Source organism: Pecten maximus, chromosome 11, assembly GCF_902652985.1.
Source record: "Pecten maximus chromosome 11, xPecMax1.1, whole genome shotgun sequence".
NCBI lineage: Eukaryota > Metazoa > Mollusca > Bivalvia > Pectinida > Pectinidae > Pecten > Pecten maximus.
Genome location: NC_047025.1, coordinates 32823743 through 32846009, shown reverse-complemented (window position 1 = coordinate 32846009; position 22267 = coordinate 32823743). Strand labels below are relative to the sequence as shown.

At 37.4% G+C, this 22267-nt stretch overlaps 1 protein-coding gene across 1 annotated transcript in view; it reads right to left on the bottom strand.

Annotated features, from left to right (window-relative positions):
- Positions 1–22267, bottom strand: part of LOC117337738 — a 42142-nt gene that overhangs the window by 9486 nt on the left and 10389 nt on the right. The window contains exons 2-3 of the mRNA XM_033898839.1: positions 10764–10823; positions 2645–2821 (exon numbers count right to left, since the gene is read on the bottom strand). Of these exons, the coding sequence (XP_033754730.1) occupies positions 2645–2821; positions 10764–10823 (237 nt within the window). The remainder of the gene's footprint in view (positions 1–2644; positions 2822–10763; positions 10824–22267) is intronic.

The following is a 22267-nucleotide window of genomic DNA, read 5'->3' as shown; positions in this document are numbered from 1 at the left end:
TTGTTTCTGTTTAGATAGAGAATTTATTACCACAAACTGATGAACACATCTGATATATGGATTTTTACCAACTATTTCAATAGTTCATTAATTCAGAAATCTTCACACGGGTTAAATCCAGATGTGGTATATAGAATCCATCATTCGTATTACGCATATGTTTACATTCCGCCATTTTGTGTTATCGGAACTCTTTGATGTGGGAGTCCCATTCGGTATAAAGTGTCTCACACTTATCTTCTCAGCTTCCTTTGATCTTTCGAAATTTTTAAAAGGGAAAATGCATTTTTGCGTTTGTTTATAGAATGTTTAAATGGACATTGGTTGTAGAGTATGACCTAGACATACACAGCGGGGAGACAGTATGTTCCTGGACGCCACAGTACAAATCATTTAAGTGCGTTTGTATGTAAACAGTGATAGTGAAACATTTATAGAATTTTGATTCATAGAATGAAGTAGCGCTCTTTGGATATAGCCCTACCTGAAACACATAATTTATATTATTTCAGTCCAGAAACATGAATTCATTCACCGATGGATTTTAAGATTTTTATTTCTTTCAACATCACAAAAATTGAAAATATATCATTGGGGGGGATATCTTGTATTCCGTGTGTGTAAGATAACTTAGTAACGTAATAACAGTAACAACACGGCCACAGCCAGCGACGCGTTAGATGGGTGCGAGATAGATTTAACATTGTGTCAAGGATTTTTTAAGTAATTTCAAATGCTCTTGTTATCGGTAAATGTCTGCAAAACATAAAAAAAAAATGGCTGATTATCACTTGAGACAAGTGCAAAAACATATCGATATGTCGGCATTGCAATATAGATTTATTAACGTGGGGGCGAAATCAAAGATATCTGGTATATATCTTTACTAAGATGTAAGCCCCATACTTTAGGGGATTAGGGCCGAGTTTTTGTACCAGCCCGAGCCGCTAGGGGATCGTCACTTCGCCAAATGGATGTGCACCTACTCTGACCTCAGCGTGGTCCCAAGAGCGTTTTAGAAACAGTAAGGCAGAGCGTCAAGAGTTTGTGAATGGAACTTCTCCCTTGCCTTTTGTTCAAATGTTTTTTTTATTAAAAATAAAAACTAAATTGTGTAAGAATAAGTTTTATTTTCGTGAAAGCAATAAATGAACTCTTAACATTATTTTATCAATCCCATACCCATCATCTACCTTCAACTCCACACTTACTTTTATTTTGACTTATAAACATACTTCTGATCTAGCTACCACCGAGGGGATTTTATTGTCTTTGCCATTTTCTAATTTCGTGAACGCGGTGGTTATCTTAGATGTGAAGGCGATATTACGTGCTTCTTCTACTTGGAATCTGATTTACTAATACATAGAACTCATAAGTGAATGGTTATCAATTTGTACCGCATAAGTCAGGTGAAACAAATTAAATCCCCGGGGATTAGGTAGGCCTAAGGGAACTTGTAGCTAGAATTAAATGGAATGTTTCTTTTCTATTTTCGTTCGACCTCGATGACCTGTGAAATAACACTAAGCGAGTTTATTTTGAGATGTTTCTGGTAAAAATGATATTATTTACATGGGCATGAAGTCAAACAAAAACCTGACAGTAATAATGTAGTTCAAAAAGGAGAGCATCATTCGTGTATTAAAATCTGTGGTAATTATATTAACTGATACATGTTTATAAACTCTGAAAACGTTGTGTACCCAAATAAGTTCAGATATATACAGTTTCATACATGTTTTTGAACTCTGAGTTGAACATTGGCATACGTGTATCATGTTTTCAAGACTTATTCAAACTTTTCTATTGACCCTTTAGTTTACACCATCAGTGTACACACCTTTACAAGAGTGTTACCGTTGTGTTTAGAAATTAACCTAATCTCATTCTATTGTGGTGCCCTTCATTTGTTTGTCACATTCTGTACGTACCATGATCCAGATTTCGGAATGAAATGGTTGACAGAACACCCTTACTGTCTGAAGTACTACTACCCCTTAGTTCCCCGTCCAAACCAACCACTGTTGTTTATTCCCCAAAAACTACCAATGTCCAAATGTTATGGTGGTTTTTTTTTTGTTTAACAGGGTGACGTTACTAGGGGCGGTGAATAATCGACCAGGTCTGATTGAATTAGACACAGAATTTCCCAGGAAGGCAGGGGGTCACTAACGATCTAATACATCACCCAAGTCTGAAACTCCGGTACGTACAGGCGCGGTTTATTACACAAACACATAGTTTTTATAATTAAATCTTAAAACTGTGATTTTGTGACATTCTGGCACTGTTGATAGTGAGTTAGTCGTTAAATCTCGGCGTGTTGTACAGTTGGTGGACGTACGACATAGGGCCATCAACACATGGCCAAAACCAAATGGAAACGCTAATTGAAGTGTACCAAAAGTCATTTAAGGGACGTAAATTTGAATAATGTGTTTATATTCCACTAAATCAACTTGTGGCGTTGGTTTTGACTTGTAAAGAAGCCGAACTTCGGGGAGTCCAAAGAAATTACAGCATAATTTGAAAGGATGGTGGGGAAGCCAATTTAACTTATTTCTAGGAGAAAATTAATATACACCAGTGACTTTGCGTTCAATCACATAGTATGTAAGATTTTGCTATCGAGAAAACCTACCCTCCAGGTACTGTGTGCATTCGATGTCATTCGGGTACTCCTCGGGATAATTCGGACTGTAGAACTCTGCTCTTAGACGGTCACCATTTGTGAAATTCCAACATTCTGGGGTAACAATATCTCCTAAAAGGGCCTGTTGGGGGTATACGAGGGCTGCGGCGACAGAGGGTGGAGTTTCTGAAAAAATAATATATAATAAAATAATGAGTTTGAACACAATAAATTCCTTATACAGATGTTGCTGTTGTGTAGCTTGGTCGAAGAGTGTACGTTTAAACTGGGAATAACCTAGGACTCCGGTATAATCAGTTTTGGTGACTACTATTTATTGGATGCAGCAATATAAACGATTACAATACATAAAATGTACTATTTTATTCAGCAATTCGATTATATTTCCATAACACCCGTCTTGGACAGGACGTACATGTAGCACATAACATCCGTCTTGGACAGGACGTGGCATGTAACACAGCAATAGGTACATGTATCAACATGTTCTATATACGTCTCTGACTTTTACTCTCCTCATTAAGCATAACAGTATCGTTTTATTCCTTTCTTTAAAATTCATTTAACATACCTTCAGGTAAAGTTTTCACGTTTAAATCAGTTTATTCCAATCACAGAAACACCAGTAAAGCACTATAGCGGACAGTTCTGGCCAGTTGAACCGTTAACATAGGAGTCGTGCATTACACACAAAAATAACCCAAATTCTATGCATGTAATAATCCAGAAAATCGCAAAATGATTCAATTATTCTTGGGAGACTTAATCTGCCGGTTAACATATTCGGCGCCCCTCATCTCGATTTTTAGATTTCTTAATTGGAGCGACGCTCGTCAAAATGACTTCCATTAACCGGTTAAATTCCTGATGTAGACATTAATCTTTATATACAGAAAAAAACGAATACATCTCCTGTAATTTAACATGGAATGTTACTTTTTATCATATGTTCACTTATACAGATGTTTCATGACGCCGACTATGATGAAGAGACGTGCAGAAAAGCGAAATCGTAATTGCCATATGATTGGACAAAGATTTTTAATTTATATTTATAAATATGTTCCTTACAAATTACTGGCATATAAACCACTAATTAAATTAACGTCATTATTATAATCATACAATTTGTATACAAATCATTTTAAAAAGAAGTACTGATGAAGGTTATGGCAGATTTCATATTGTTTCGATTTCGGAGAAAATCCTATAGATCTGTCATCATTCCATACCATGATGGCGTCATAAGGTTTCTCAAAGTAATTGATGTTTTAAAAACAATTGATTGCAAATAATTTCTATGACACATGACCATGTTTTGTTGTTATATATATATCCACAAACAAAACGAGTAGACGAAATAACAAAAATGCAGTTATCTTATTGGCTTGAAAATTTTCTCACACCAGAAAACATTTTGGCCGCGAGACTACACGAGATGACCTCTTTCCTGACGTAAATGTGCAGTAATTACCACCAATTCTGCAGTGTTAGAGGACCGGTTGAATATGACTCCCAATATTTGGCGTGGCATTTACCAGCACGACCTGCAGTGAGGAACATTAAGTTACCATGCCTGACTACATCTGTAGATGGCAGTACGATAAGGAGTGACGACATGGCTTATTATCGTATGTCTTCGTGTCAGGCATTTAGTGGAGGTGGCTTCTTCACCAGGTGTTGAAATAACTACCTTAGAACCGCCTGTCTGCACCAGAATAAATATATGTAGATGTTTGTTTTTTGATAAAGGATGAATCAAATTCATAAAGCGAGCTTACATAACGTTACAGAATGATAATAGTTTATCGGTGAGTCAAACAAGAGCCCGAAAATAACATTGGTAATGAGGCTAATTTTGGCGGGAACAGGACATCACGCCAGGTTTGACACGGCATCTGATCGACTATAAATAGCGCTTCGACAGTATCAGACCAACCTCTCTGCATGGACTGCCTTTTTTTTCAAAATAGGATCAGTTTTTTTTATTTAAATCTGACGTGTATATGTCACCCACTCTGGTACACCTGCTGTAAAATTTTGAATTTGATAATATCTGTTTTTTCTCTAATGGCAGATGCACATGTACGGTTTCTTTTTCTCATGTAGCCTGTAACAACCGTTCCTTACTCTGTCTCATGTACCCTGCAACAACCGTTCCTTACCCTTTCTCATGTAGCCTGTAACAACCATTCCTTACTCTTTCTCATGTAGCCTGTAACAAACGTTCCTTACTCTTTCTCATGTACCCTGTAACAACCGTTCCTTACTCTTTCTCATGTAGCCTGTAACAACCGTTCCGTACTCTTTCTCATGTAGCCTGTAACAACCGTTCCTTACTCTGTCTCATGTAGCCTGTAACAACCGTTCCTTACTCTGTCTCATGTAGCCTGTAACAACCGTTCCGTACTCTATCTCATGTAGCCTGTAACAACCGTTCCTTACTCTGTCTCATGTAGCCTGTAACAACCGTTCCTTACTCTGTCTCATGTAGCCTGTAACAACCGTTCCTTACTCTGTCTCATGTAGCCTGTAACAACCGTTCCTTACTCTTTCTCATGTAGCCTGTAACAACCGTTCCTTACTCTTTCTCATGTAGCCTGTAACAACCGTTCCTTACTCTGTCTCATGTAGCCTGTAACAACCGTTCCTTACTCTGTCTCATGTAGCCTGTAACAACCGTTCCTTACTCTGTCTCATGTAGCCTGTAACAACCGTTCCTTACTCTGACCGTGTAGCCTGTAACAACCGTTCCGTACATTTTCTCATGTAGTCTGTAACAACCGTTACTTACCCTTTCTCATGTAGCCTGTAACAACCGTTCCTTACTCTGTCTCATGTAGCCTGTAACAACCGTTCCGTACCCTTTCTCATATAGCCTGTAACAACCGTTCCTTACTCTGTCTCATGTACCCAGTAACAACCGTTCCCTACTCTTTCTCATATAGCCTGTAACAACCGTTCCTTACTCTGTCTCATGTACCATGTAACAACCATTCCGTACATTTTCTCATGTACCCTGTAACAACCGTTCCGTACTCTTTCTCATGTACCATGTAACAACCGTTCTGTACTCTTTCTCATGTAGCCTGTAACAACCGTTCCGTACCCTTTCTCATGTAGCCTGTAACAACCGTTCCGTACTCTTTCTCATGTACAAAATGTACCATGTAACAACCATTCCGTACTTTTTCTCGTGTACACTGTAACAACCGTTCCTTACTCTTTCTCATGTAGCCTGTAACAACCGTTCCGTACTCTTTCTCATGTACTCTGTAACAACCGTTCCGTACGTTTTCTCATGTAGCCTGTAACAACCGTTCCGTACATTTTCTCGTGTACCCTGTTACAACCGTTCCGTACATTTTCCCGTGTACCCTGTAACAACCGTACCGTACATTTTCTCATGTACCCTGTAACAACCGTTCCGTACATTTTCTCATGTACCCTGTAACAACCGTTCCGTACATTTTCCCATGTACCCTGTAACAACCGTTCCGTACATTTTCCCATGTACCCTGTAACAACCGTTCCGTACATTTTCCCATGTACCCTGTAACAACCGTTCCGTACATTTTCCCATGTACCCTGTAACAACCGTTCCGTACTCCGTTATCGTATATCAGTTCTAACACCGGTAAAGCAGACATCCAACGGATACGGAGCACTATATGTAGCAGTGTGAATTCATCAATGACTATCTGTTTTGAAGATTGTGATAACAGTTCTCGGTATATATTTATATCCCGGTATCGACCTCCTCCCTAACATGTATGGCGGTTTAAATCTCTGGTGATTACATGTTTCCGGAATTCTTTTTATACAAGCTTCGATTTCGTCTGATGAAATTTCGTTTTTATCGATAAATGGCATATTTCAAAGTAGGTGCTCTAAGACAGTTAATGATGACGAGAGAACGCCGAGTGCAAATGACTGGAATACACTGCCGTAGTTCTATTAAAGTGTAGTAAGGGTAGGGGTTAAAGGGTAGAGTGGGTCGGTACTGCCACTCCCTACATAAGTGCCACGCCATATCTACTCGGCCTACAAGTGCTTGTTGATACAGTGGGTAGATATAGTAATCTTTTAAACTGATATCATTGTCGTTATCCAGCTACTGGATCGTTTACTTAGTATACAGTACGGAATGGGATTTAGGCCTATTGCTAGTTTCTTGTTTCCCGTTTATTTTCGAAGGTGAAGCCAAGGCAAATATGGCATATCGAGGGAAACAGAAACCTGCTATAAATCCCCAATCCCATACTTTAATACTTTTATAATACCAATGAAGATATTGTTATAAATTTGTAAAAACACAGACCGTAGAGCTGTGTCCTGTCATTTTGACGGCAATGAAACCATACAATGCCAGACAATGGCAGAAACCTGGGATTTGACTAGACATTCGATTTGTCGTTGATAATAGCCTGGTATCGCAGCCGAAGAAAGTGTTCTTGTAACCCACCCTCATCCTCATTCCGAACTTTAGCGCAAGATTTTCTTAATACATGATCGCGTGAATCATCCTGACATCTGTCAATCTCGTCTATATTTCCCTTCCTCTCAAAATAATGTTAAAGAACGACAGTGGATTCTTTCACCGTTTTTGTGTACTTCAGCATTTTTGAGGCCAATTTCATCTAATTCAGAAAACCTTAACAGTGTCAAAATAAAAATATATAAAAACTAAGACACCGCGCCCCTGGTTACAAAGTGTACAGTATGTATCCTGTCTATACGAATATAACGGCCTAGCTTCGCGGCTGTACGCCGTGCCTTACCAGCCGACCCGAATTAGTAGCAGCTTCTTCAGGAATCCTCGGTTATTTCCATTTCTTTAAAGTCAAATGGGAGTACAAATCCCGGTAGCGATAGATGCAAAGCTATCAAAGAGTACGAGGACTTTTGCATGATTACACTGAATATTTTGAAAATTGGAAGTTCTTAACATTTTTGTGATTCCGTTCGAAAAGGTAATTAATTCAATCTTTACCACGGGAGATTCCTTGTACTTGTAATTTCGAGCATCCCTTTCCATTTCAATGCAGAAAGAATTCGTTTATTTTTGTCATATGTTTCATTCTTAGTCATTTTATCCCTTTGTGTTTATTTCTCCATTTCTGTTGGAAGCAACGGGAAGTCACAGTATCCTTAATCTAAATGTGATCACTGCTTTAACCCCGAATCATATGTAATGGCACGTGTAGTTGATATGCATTCATAATACATGTTTCAAAAACCTCCAATGATAGAGATATATAGCATGTATCATCTAATAGACCTAAATGAAATAACACCAACGAGTGTTACGTGATAAACCGGTGTCATTGCATGAGAGCAATACATTGATTTATCTATATACAAACACATGAAACCTTGTTACCGGAGAGAATTGAATCTCCGTATATCTTATTTCAATATCAGAAGGTGTTTCACAAAATTTAGATTGTGTGATCCTGACCTTGAATGCCAGGACTTTGCAAAATTTGCAACTCATTGAATGATAATTGCATTTCTTTTTTCACTGTTCAAATAACCAAGCTGCTAGAAATAAATAATATTCCCAGCTGAGAAATCTTTTTAGTTTCTACATTAAGCGACCATGCTTTCGCCCGATATATTTTTATCTGATAATACGAAGTTGATACTTCAGACATGTGTATTCATTAAAGAGTGGTTAAAACTGAGAAAGATGGACCTACACACAGTTTGACTTTGTTTATCTCATCGTGATAACACGTCTGTATTTTTTACTTACGAGTTTATATCAAATTGCTACTGTTATTGGAATTGTTCTATTAAAGATTAATTTAATGGAATTTAATTATACTCATCATGTCGTCATGAATTTAATACTTTACTTGTTACAGGTGTGCTAAAGCGGTGTGTTTAGCATTGAAATCAAAGAAACGCAATTGTAAGGAACAATGTATATGAACTTGTCATCAGTATTGCTTGTCCGGCTAGACACGTGTAGCGACGTCGTGTGAGGAAGCCGACGTATCCGGACAAACAGGTGACCCTAACCATTTGCGAAAGACTTGTGCGCTACCAACAGCGCAACTTAGCCACTCAAAGACAATGTTTTCTTAATACAAAACAATGCTTGACAAAGGAAACGGACGTCAAAGCTCACCAGCACAGTTTTCAATCGCTATATGTGTCTAAGGTATCGTTCCAAAATCAAAATATACTACAACGTCAACGCATAAAGACAAAACATACCACAATGTCAACACAGAGACAAAATATATATATTGTACCACAATGTCAACACAGAGACACAATATACCACGATGTCAACACAAAGAGACAAAATATACCACGATGTCAACACACAGAGACAAAATATACCACAATGTCAACACAGAGACAAAATATACCACAATGTCAACACAGTGACAAAATATACTACAATGTCAACACAGAGACAAAATATACTTCAATGTCAACACAGAGACAAAATATACCACAATGTCAACATACAGAGACAAAATATACCACAATGTCAACACAGAGACAAAATATACCACAATGTCAACACACAGACAAAACATACTACAATGTCAATACACAGAGACAAAACATACCACAATGTCAACATACAGAGACAAAACATACCACAATGTCAACACACATACCAAATATACCACAATGTCAACACACAGACCAAATATACCACAATGTCAACATACAGAAACAAAATATACTACAATGTCAGCACAGACAAAATATACCACAATGTCAACATACAGAGACAAAATATACTACAATGTCAAAACAGAGACAAAATATACCACAATGTCAACAATCAGAGACAAAACATACCATAATGTCAACATACAGAGATAAACTATACTACAATGTCAAAACACAGAGACAAAATATACTACAATGTCAACATACAGAGACAAAATATACTACAATGTCAACACACTGAGACAAAACATACTACAATGTCAATACACAGACAAAACATACCACAATGTCAAAACACAGAGACAAAATATACTACAATGTCAAAACACAACGGCATCTATACCACAGCGTCCACACATAAAAACAAACTACATATATCACAGCGTCATAGGGACAATTTATACCATACCGTGACAATTTTTACCCTCGGAACTCAACTCAATTTTTATAGATATCAAGGAATTATTTTTGAGGTTAAAAGTTCGTGTGAAAATCATCGACAAACAAACAGTTCTCAGCTTGGCCTTTTTTTCATTTGAATCTATCTTTAGTGTCCTAACTGTCTTATTTGTTTGACATTAACACATTTGATGTAATAATTTATATATTATAAGGATAATTTCAAGACAAACACGAAAGCCTGTTGTTTCCCGTTGATTGTTATAATCTATGATTACCTCCCCTGATAATTCAACATCCGGTTGATATCTAGAGATGTATATGAGCAGAACGGTTGCCACCCAATCAAATTACTGCCCTTATCTTACCTACTCATTGACGGTGTACCCCGTAAACGGTAGGAGATAAATGTCAGAAGGGTCAGACTAAAGCACTTGTATGCAATGTACTCTTGGTTAAGTCATGAATACAAAATGGATTCCAAATGCAATGGTGTATTGCGCCATATGCTCCCACAAATGCCAACGCTTGGGTGTTCAGTCTTGATTTATTGACATAGGAGTAGATACTTGTATAGACAGAGCCAGGAGTATCGGCCCTATTCTTGTATCCCGTTATCACATGTTGGATTGCGTACTGTATCGCGATGTCTCGTATTTAAATGTTGATGAACCATACTATGAAATCCATTGGTTTAGCAAATTTTGTTTTATACTACAAATACCATATAAGTATTCCTCGTAAGAGGTTAAGCGAAAACATGTGGTCAGGTACAAGACTGGCCACCAGCCCCTACATTTAGCTGACAATTGCTTAACTGTATTCCAATACTAAATTATCTCTTTCTAGATCAGACATACCCTAGAGACCAAAATTATAAAACTTAATTTTATTTATAATTCTATTATTTTAGAGACCGTGGGCCAGTCTAGTACAAGTCTTCATAAAACACGAACCTATAAAAAGTAAAATTCCTAAATACGAAACCTGCTACATGTATCAAACTTACCTGAATCAAGGCCATTCCCACTCGACAAGGGGATCCAATCGTAAAGAACCGCTAACACAACTGTAAACAACAAAAAATATAATTGAAATATGAAAACAAACAACAATTGTCCACCTTGACTGACAATATATTGTGTAATATTTAAATTCGAGAATCAGAAATAGCGAAAATATGAGGAAAGAAATTCGAAACAAATATTTTAATTGCCAACCAATTGTACATCATTTAATGTTTTTAGAAAAAAAAAAAAGATTTTGTCTTGTTGTCACTGGAAGATTTTGTCTTATCATTCTGTTATCATTGTTAATCTGAAGGAAGGGCTGAGGAAGCGTCAAACTCGACAAGTTGTGTACAGAATACATACTTGTTTTTATATTCAGGTTCTCGGTATCAAGAAGTACATGTACCAATGTATGTGTAAAACTGTAAATGACAAACTGAAAAACTGTATAGCTGTCCCAGCTGTTGATACCATACAGGAACAGACGGTGTACCAAACATTAACCGAACTATTTTTTTCAATAATATTTTAGTAACTTTATTCCACACATTCTATAGAAATCATAATTCATAAAAGAATGGTCGGGGTATCTGTACAACTTGTAAACGTGTGTCAGAGATCAACAACAAAATGGCATTTACGACTATTGCTCTGAAAAATAAACCATGAGTTAAGAGAATAAAAGTACATTTACCGTCTGAAAAAAACCCATAATTCATATGTGTTAAAGATAAATTTTAAGACAAACAGACATATATAAATTAAGAAGATCACTAGATAGACACCGTCAGTAGAATTTAATGACGTGCTTTCAGGTTATATAGCAGTGCAGTAATAGACCTTTATCACGAGGAGTTTATAAACAATTTTCAAGTACTATGCTGTTTCTTTCAAAGGATGTCAATATAATGTACTGGACATACTTCTGTTTTCGTACATTCTTGATAATGTACATATGCTGTATACAATTGCACACAGCATAGTGACGGATGTCAGTCGTTTATGTTTACCACTGCACGTTAGTGTAATATGTATCTATAGCGACAGTTCCTGTAATACGATCACAGCCAGGATAAAATCCAGATGCTTATTAGTTAATGAATACTGGAAACAAACATGATTCCAACCAATTAATGTTAAATTTATGTTTGTTTACATACGGCTTGGATTTCTGCTGTCACTCAAACAGTTAAACGATGTCGACTAAGCATTTCAACAAATTGTTTATAATGACAATTTTCTTTAATGATGGATGTGATCAGCTGTTTGTGTAAATGATTAGACACGTCCACACTCCCTCTGTATTGCCTGAATCACTATATTATATACAACATCCATGTCACCCGACAGACACCTCGCAATAAATAGCGAAATCTGTCAACACCCGCGTATCAAGTCACTTACTCACTTGGGACCAATGCATGTAATGTGGAACAAATGTAGTCCGATCAGTGAATAAAATGGAGATTTATGTAGTATATAATGATGATAATATTGCACTGGACATTGTCCAAACATCACCATGTGTTGTCCAGAAACTGACTCTTGCAATAGATACCCTCGTTCACATTTGGGGAAAACCCGCAGAAACTCGTGTGATTATATACCCTGTTACAATTGATGATTGTACCTGTATTATAATTAGTGATGTAATAATTATTATTTCATATGTTTTGTTCTATTGTTATGTTTTCCCTTAAAAGAACTCCTTTAATATTCTATTTGGTTATAGAATTACATACATTGCTATTAAGTTGTATAACATGATTCCTTTCGAATTATCGTGTGCTAATTCTGTTAAGTACATGGGCTTTGATTGTATTTTAAGAAAACGATCACACAGATGACCAATCTGATACTGTATTTCTTATAATGTATTTACTGCTGTACCACGCGTGTGCTTCAGTTAACACTACAGCTCGTTTGATAATGAAACACATTGACAAAATAACACAAAGGTACGTTTTATTGTTCCCATATGAAGACTAATGACTCAACATACATAAAATAAATCTTAATCACCAAATCAGGCACGGCGCTGACGGAAGTTGTCACCTATTAAGTAACGTGGTTTACGATATGTAATGCTGATGTTCCATGTAACCACTTTTATTGCTGAGGATTTTATCTTCAACTAATAACTGTCAAAATATCTGACCACATGTCTTCCAGATGTCCACTTTGATGGTCAGCAGACTCGCCGTATCATATGACCATCACTAGGGGCTGCACACTATCTTGTTACATCATTTTGAACAATGATGAACCTCCCGACCACATAGATTCTCACGAGAACCTGGGTGGTCTTATTAGGCACATTATACACTTCGCTTTCACTTGGTGACTTAATTATTTTACTATCCCGGACATGACTTGACGTAAAGTATTTGGTATGCAAGTCTTCGCGTTGACTTTGCTGATCTTCCTACCATTGTTTTGATATGAAAGTAAATTTTCTTTTTTTTCTATTTGTTTTTCTTTTATGTGTTTGGTTGGCAGTCATGTTGTTTACGACCATTGACGGTAGCGTTTTATAGGGATGACCTTTACCCAATGGTATCATCGCCAGCCGAGGAGATGATACACCTTCTATACTAGTATCGCAATGCGGTCGGATCGTTCCGTGTGGCTTGGAGCTAACACACTGAAATGATGAAGTTTTTCTTTTCAAAATCACGGAGTGGATATGGTGGATAAGCGGTAGAAAGAGACGCAAGAATTGTTATATTGAACGTCTTTGTACCGGAACAGTTGAATTGTTATATTGAACATCTTTGTACAGAACAATTGAATTGTTATATTGAACGTCTTTGTACTGAACAATTGAATTGTTATATTGAACGTCTTTGTACGGAACAGTTGAATTGTTATATTGAACATCTTTGTACGGAACAATTGAATTTTTATATTGAACATCTTTGTACGGAACAATTGAATTGTTATATTGAACGTCTTTGTACGGAACAATTGAATTGTTATATTGAACGTCTTTGTACGGAACAGTTGAATTGTTATATTGAACATCTTTGTACGGAACAATTGAATTGTTATATTGAACGTCTTTGTACTGAACAATTGAATTGTTATATTGAACGTCTGTGTACGGAATAATTGAATTGTTATATTGAACGTCTTTGTACGGAACAATTGAATTTTTATATTGAACATCTTTGTACGGAACAATTGAATTGTTATATTGAAGGTCTTTGTACCGCAACAGTTTATTCTTATATTGAAAGTCTTTGTGCCGGAACAGTTGAATTGTTATATTGAACGTCCTTGTTCCAGAACAGTTTTAATGTTCTTATTTTAACAACCGAAAGATTAAGTTATCTGACTGAATATCAACAACAATTTTCAGGTATCTGTGCAAGATTCATATTTTTGCAGCGCACAAAATAGCAGAGCCGACTATACTTTGACCCATTTAAAGATTTGCGCTTTGAATTCACCTGATTGCGATAAGTAAAGGTTTTAGACAGGATCTGGGCCGACCATTGATCATGACAGACCATGAAAGATGCAGATGCTGCCATATCGGTGTAGTGACGTAACCATGACAACCCCGGCATGTTTACAACGGGACATAAACGTCAGGGTCCTAACTGATGGTAGATAAGCTAGGGGTCAAGTCGGCGGCCTTTGTTACTGGAAATAAAACCGTGTTGCTATTTTATCACTATCTCTTGCAGGCAAGATAGTACGGGTGTTTAGGTACAGTGGAGCAGGTACATCAGTCTCTAGAGAGACTCGAGCTCTCTACGAAACGGAATGAAACTTTACAATGTACATGTCATTGTGTATGGGTTGCAAGATCACTATGGCTAACTTGTCAACTAGATCGTAGATGGGCTCGAAAGATATTAAGCATTACCAATCAGATAAATGTAACTTAGGCATCATAATGTGGAATCTGTCTAAATATAAAAAGAAAATATTCATCTCAACAAAAAAAAAGAAAGTGTGCATTGTATTGAACAATTACACGTCAGAGAGGAATAAACAGAATTCGATTCATATGATGATAAAAGAAACAAATAGCTCACCAATACATAAATGCAATTTATTATTCTTCTCTACAAACGAATACCTTGGGTTATTCCTATATGGGAGCCTCCACCCAGATGTTCTCTATGTAATAAATCTCGAACCACAAGTTGACACAACACTATCTTGTACACGACATTAATAATCCAGTGATATTTATCGCCCAGGTACATGCCCGCCTCATCAACAACCAAGTACCCTTCTGTCGGAATGTCTACGCACAGGAATGCCATGGAAAACACCCTGTCTGTCAAGCTCACCACAAACCGTATCGTGTTCAGTCATTGTAATACCAGAATAGAAATCAGGAATCAAAGGTCAAGCCTTTGCTTCAGCACGTGATTAGGGGGTCATGGATGACTTTCAAGTATTTCTGGGGTCATGCCATAAACGGCAGCTGAAATCCAGATGCATTTCTGTTTTTGTTAATCCACCCTTTTTATTTTAGATTCCGGTATGTATGTATGATTTCAGTACAGGTTACTGTATTCCACCTTGTAGAGGACACCTATCGCTGTACAGCCCCACTGCGTGTAGAGAGGCGAGTCTGCATTTTGAAACGTTGACTTGCATAAACGTCGATTTGTAAATAGTTAGCTAAAAGTGGTCTACAAATAAGTAGTACCAAAACCTTGATACTAAACATTTACACTGGGGGAGGACGCTTATATGATACAGTACTACAGTGATAACATAAGGCGATAAACTCAGCATTTGGCCTTCATTACGTAGGCTACAAATCACTACCTGGTCTAAAATGACAATACAAGAAAATAACTATTGTTTCCAATTGTTGTAGATTTCTGTGATATCGTAGGGAGATACGTTAAGAGTGTTTCCGTGTATTTTGTGTTGTGTGTATAAGTGGTTTGTGATAAGATAAGATCGTCTTATAAAATCTTCGTACCATAGACACTTCACACATTATGTAAAATTAGTGTTTATTAGAACTACGATAACACCGCCATCCACACCCTATACCACTAAAGAGTGGTGCCAGGGGCGATAACTCAGGCGTAACGAGGCAGATAACAGGATAGATCACACTCTTATGATATCATATGTAAAACAGTTGTTTATTGGTTAAACCCATAACAAGGGGCGATGACTTGATAAGTAACTCCACTTGATGTAATCAGTATGAAAACAGTTGTTCTCCTTGAGAAGGTCCTTATGTTGGTTTCCACAAAGAACGCCCGGCTCCAAATACTAGTCATCCTCGTTATCGTTTACCATAATATTGGCCATAACACCACAGTGGCAGGCGAAAACTGTTAATACCAGTCGAATATTATAGAACATTTTCTATCAGTTAGGAAATATATTTTACAAAGTTATGATGTTTTCTTTTCCCTTGTAACAGGGCATAATACACTTATTGGTCCCCTGCTGGTGAAACCAGAAACCAAGGGTACTATAAGTTTCCTCCCCGACCGTCTTCATATGTACGTATGTACGTAACGCCAACGTTAGTCCGTGCTCTAGCGGCTTCATTCCTTGAGAAATTCGGTCGAGCTTCACACGATGATATTTTAGCTGGGGCCGGTAGAGGACATGCTTTACCTCTACTCAGTATGTTTGTTTGATATAGAAAAGCTTATATGTCCAATGTTCCGTTCTCGAGACATTGTACAGAAAACACAGTACTTACGCTGTTCTCGAGACGGTGTCAAAACATTCCATTTTCGCCATATGTTTGCCTACATAGTGCCAAATGCCTTGACATTGAGTAATTTCAATTCAGTCAAACAAATTCCAGGTAGTGTTCAACATCACCGTTTCAAGATTTATCCGACAATAGATAGGTTATGCCAACACTTCAAAAACATGTAAATCGATCACAACATCACTGTTTAAAAATCTACCTTACAATATTAAGGTTATGTGAACATTATTTCAAACTCTATCGAATACTACCAACGCAATTACGTGTGCTTATTAATACTAGGCTAGAAATTGAAAATGTTACAACAAATCATATTTAACCTTTCATCTAAATTATCTTTACCAAACTTGCCCACTTTCGATATTGGGTATAACAGAAAATGAAAACCACCCATAAATGATATGTATTCAACTCGTTACACACCTGCATTCTGAACTTTAGTTTTGCATTCCTTTCTAATATGTTCCTCAATGTCTAAACCGAAGTTTGCCTGTTCAAGATTCATAAAGTGTTAATTTATTTTCAAAATCGACGGAACCCCATTTATTGACAAGTCTCAAAATTTCTTCTTGTGGTTTATGGCTGGTTTGTGTGTGTTTTTAATTGTATTTATTTTTTCCTGTTGAAACCAAAGCTATGAGATTGTGCATGACTTACACGTACATTGCATGCTTCTTGTCAATATAGAATGTGTATATGTATCATGACTATGTTTTTGCCTGGAGACGATAGTGTCATATCAATCTATCACACATGTATGTGGTCTATCCGGGATTCCCGAAGTTTACAAAGTATTAACGGAACACTAGTGCATACATGCGAACTGATCGGAACATATCGGAGATTCCCGGAAAGTCCCGAAAAGTTCCGATTGTATGTTACCATGTCTACCGCGTTAGACCTACATTGTAGTGTACAGAGGTATATGAGGACCAGATGAGATTTTTGTAACATGAGGCATTGTTGTGTGCCCGTGATAGACACAGAGAAGCGGGGATTACCGTAATTAACATGTGATAATTAGTTACAGAGATGTAAGGTTCCAAGGTACTCGTTGTTGGTGATGTATGTCAGGATAATGATGTATGGATGTTACCGACTACTATACTGTCGATAACTACTTATCACTGCTTGTGCGCATTTCCTACTTACGGTGACATGCACGTGCACACTCGTGATCCGGTATTACCATAATGAACATAACTCAATGAAACACATAATAATTCAATATAACCTGTGACCTATAGTATTCTGGTCTGACACTCAGCCGAATGAGCAGAGTGAGAAATGTTCTTGGTCAAGTAGACAGAGAGCAGGTAGTGCGCTTATAGCCTTTTTACAAATTGCAGAAACACTTATAACTTAAATGTCCTTAAATCCTATGAAGAACGGCAAACGGAACGGATAGTTTACATCAAATTAAAATCTTATGGTGTATCATCCGGGTATTCCAGATATGTAAAGGTTATATGTATGCAGTCAAGGTCAATGGGTGGCAAATGTATCTCATTAGCGCGTGCTATTACTAAATGTGAAATTAAAATAGAACATGTGACAGAGTAAGGATCTTGTTAATATTAAAGCTGTTCCCTAGAGCGCCATTAGGCCAATATTTAAATGTTAAATTACGATTTTATCCCCAGTAAGATTGATATGCATTAAGAACAGCACTCGCCTCACTGTTGTTTAAAACGCTAATCACTTTCTACATACTTCATTAAGTCGAACAACCTTTAAAAATGTTGTTCTGAAAATATCTGATGGTAATATCTTTATATTAATCAGAATTTCTTCTTCAGACATGTATACATCGCAATTAAGTAACACAAAACAGATGCAAGCGTTGGTATATATATAAGATAATTAGAATATTTTAGAAATGTTATTTCTTAAATCAATTTGATACAGACAATTTAATGTGTTATTTGTAGTGAAAACTAGCCCTGGAACGTTTGGTTTTCGTTAGCGATCAAAGCTCCGGGCGGTGTTAGGAAACATTATGTTGAACAGTCGTAATCCCTCCTGTAATATTTCTGGAGAGGGATTTTTTCGTGAGGAAGAGTTTCATTAGCCATTGGTGGTGTGGAGATTCGACATCAAACTTGAATTACCATGGGCATGTTAAATCTGCGTTTGTTATATAACGGAAACAGTATCGAGGGAATATTTATTGCAGATTTTTACGCAAACATGCACTGAAAGGATATATAGTAAACTCAAGCAACATTATATGTTTATTGTCAAAAGATTATTTACCATTTCAAGGTAATTACTAACATTATGTCAACGCCATTTGATGATTGCACCATTATAAGGACTCGCTCATCTACCTATGTTATGACTAATCTTTTCATTCTCCTCTATTCGTATCAAAGTTCCACACATATTGTATAGCGATAAAGATATTTTCCACGCCAAGTTACTTGTCACAGTCGATCATTAATTTAAACACAAACAACAAAAAGTAAGAAAAATGTCGTTTGTGTTTGTTGCATTGGCCACAGATGCTTCCTGTTGCCACGAGGAGAAATAAATGTACCATTATGCTTTACTGCGAGTAGACACAATATACCACTAATTCCCAATGTTAATTGATAAAGATAAACGGAACGGATACTTTCAGTTCAGTTCTGAGCACAGCAAAGATGATATCTCATGTAACGGCCAGTTCAATTCTTATTACAACGAATGCGATACCTCATATAACAGTCAGTCCAATTCTTATCACAGCCAACGCGGTACCTTATATAACGGCCAGTTCAACTCTGATCATAGCCAACGCGATTCCTCGTATAACGGCCAGTTCATTTCACAGCCAATGCGATACCGCCATCGTACAATTCGCCAATTATAGAGTTAAAAAGAGGTCGGTTGTGAAGAGAGTGATGTTGTGAAATCAGTAAGAGAGTGCCAGGATAGGTACTTGCAACAGCTAAGCGGCGACACCTCCACATGACCACCTTTATTTGTCACATCAGTGTCTGGAAGTCATGAAACAGCACACAGTATTAGCATGACACTCCATTGAACATCGTCCGGTCAAATAATGGACATTTATCGAAGAGCGGTCTAATAATGTATACCCAAGTATTACCGTCCTGGCTAATGATAAACAATTTGGGAGACGCCGCCGGAACAAATAAGTCTTATACTTGTCTCCGAATCCCATTCAAATTATGATTGTATGATTGTGTATTGTATATGTATGAATTGAATGAATAAAATAAAGTTTATATTAACAAATAAAGGATAACTAGGGGACGCCGTCCTGACAAATAATGGACAATTAGGGAGACGCCACCTGAATCAGTAATGGAAAAATAGGGGATAACTAGGGGACGCCGTCTGGGCTGATAACGGATACTCAGGGGACGTCATCTGGATTAATAATGGACACATGGACGATACCGTCCTGGACTGATATATGTACAAAGGAAGACTATATCTGTATTACAGCCACTATAAAAGAGTAGTATAGAGGGGGAACTTCTTGGCTTTTACTGGAGTAGTAGGATTGAATAGGACAATTCTGATCCAAGCGCTAAGCTCCAGAAGACGGTTGATCAGTATTACCAGATACATCTTCCTAATACGCTGCCGTATTAATAGATGATCGGTGTCGTTTTCAACCTTTAAAAAAGTAAACCCAAACGCCTTAATGATTCGGATGATAACGAATTGTACTATACACGTGAAAAACACATTTACTCGTAAATCAAAATGTGCGATATCACAGGGATTCTTCAAACGTTGATGAAAGTGCAACATCATGCACTGTAATCTTAAAGCTATGCATGCGGACCGAATCACATGTACCGAGAAGGATACGGAATATAACTCTCAATACGAAACAGGTACCGTCTGATTTCCTTTGATGACTGACTTCAAAATACCAGGAATATCGCCGTAAGAAATACTATAACATACGCATACGTATCTGGATTTCAAACCATATCTCGATATCAAAAGAAATGGGTGAGATCTAGGGCAAAACGTAAGTGAAAGGGAAGGGTACTTTTGGATGCCAAGAATGCGTCACATCAACAAGGCATTTCAGAACCCTGCACCTGCATGCAAGGCTAATCTCCCACTTTGACAGACACAACAAAAAGAGGATCAGTTTTTATCTAGGCACTTTGTTGGCTTTCCCCTACACCCATATCAATGTCTCCTCTATCCCCAGCTGTCGATTGTCTCCCTTTATTAACGAACATGAGGATTTCATAGAAATAATGATATAGTTATGTTAGCGTTCTTATCATGATAAACATTCAGAAAACTCATTAAGCATTTAAGTGTCATTTTGGACAAAATGTTGAAAAAATGTTCCAGTAAGACCTTGTCTAATCACAGAACTAAACTATGCGTAAATAGCTGTGAAGAATTTCCAGAGTGAAGCACCTGCGTGTTATTGCATGCGACTGACAGCGAGTACAGTTAATTCGTCCTGTTGTGGCGGAGGGATACGCGAATGTCAGAAATACGTGGGGGTAATTAGGCTGGGTCGGTGATAATGCGCCTTGTCATGGCCGGGTTTCGGAGTGATGGACGAGAAGTCATTAACAGGGAGGTATAGACCGGTGTTAATGACAGCTAATTAGATTAACACCGTTCTGTTGGACTAACATAGACTGCCGTTACGTGACCGTAATGGCGATTAACTCTCGTGTAGTTTATTGTTTAGTAATAACCAGTCCCTGTTTATGTACCAGGGTCAATTATTCTACGGTAAGTTATTTCGGTAATGACATTATAAATACTGTATAGGAATCCAGCTTTTAGGATGTTTGTTGATTACGAGGCTATACGATCAATATCATAATGGATCAGGTTCACTGGCATGGATACATGTGTGTGTTGAATTGAAATATTGCGCAGGTTTAGAAAAAAAATGACGACATTGGCATAAAGAAGAATATGGAATTCCGCATTATAACATAATTATGTTTTACGTATTGATCGTCAAAATGGTGACGGTAATTTTAAAAAGGATTAAAGTCCAAAGTATGAGCTCTTCATTTTAATTAAGGTTGAATCATTCAGGACTAGAAGACCAGTAATATTTCGAGGTGTTTTATGACAAGCACTACACTTTAACAAACTCTTGTAACAAGCACTTAACACTATTCACGGCCATCATTGCAATTACAACAATATTTCTTTGCATACATCAAAACATTGGCGCATAAATCATATAGGAAGCCCTTGGGAAGCCGTCTGGTTAACGTGTCTGATGAGTGTTCGGTTAGACACGAGTTAAGGAACGCTGGGCGACATCCAACTAGGTCTGAGAGTTACAGAGAGAGGCGAGGTGGCGGGAATGGTGTTACACTATGACTAGGTCTGAGAGTTACAGAGAGGGGCGAGGTGGCGGGAATGGTATTACACTATGTGGTAATTGGACTCTTGGTAAAGGTCATGGTCATCGATGTCAATAGGAATGAAGGAAGAACTAACCGATGTGAATTGATTCATACAAATCATGCACTGGTGCTGAGATGGTCATTCGTGATCGTGTCCTGAAGCAAAGGGCTGTCAGAGGAGTCTGTAGCTTATTCAGAATGACTTGAGCTGCCAAAACATCCTCAGGTATCTCGATATGCATGTGCTATTTACAGGGGACTACAGAGGTCACATTGCCTAGGTAGCAGTCTGTCGCATACTCATAATGCTACTGACATAGGCTTGTTTACAACATGAGATGAAGATTAATGTGAGCGACAAGCATCAAGATGCTACTTACTACATCAGGTTTTAATACATATGTCAGAATTAGCTATAAGTTAATTA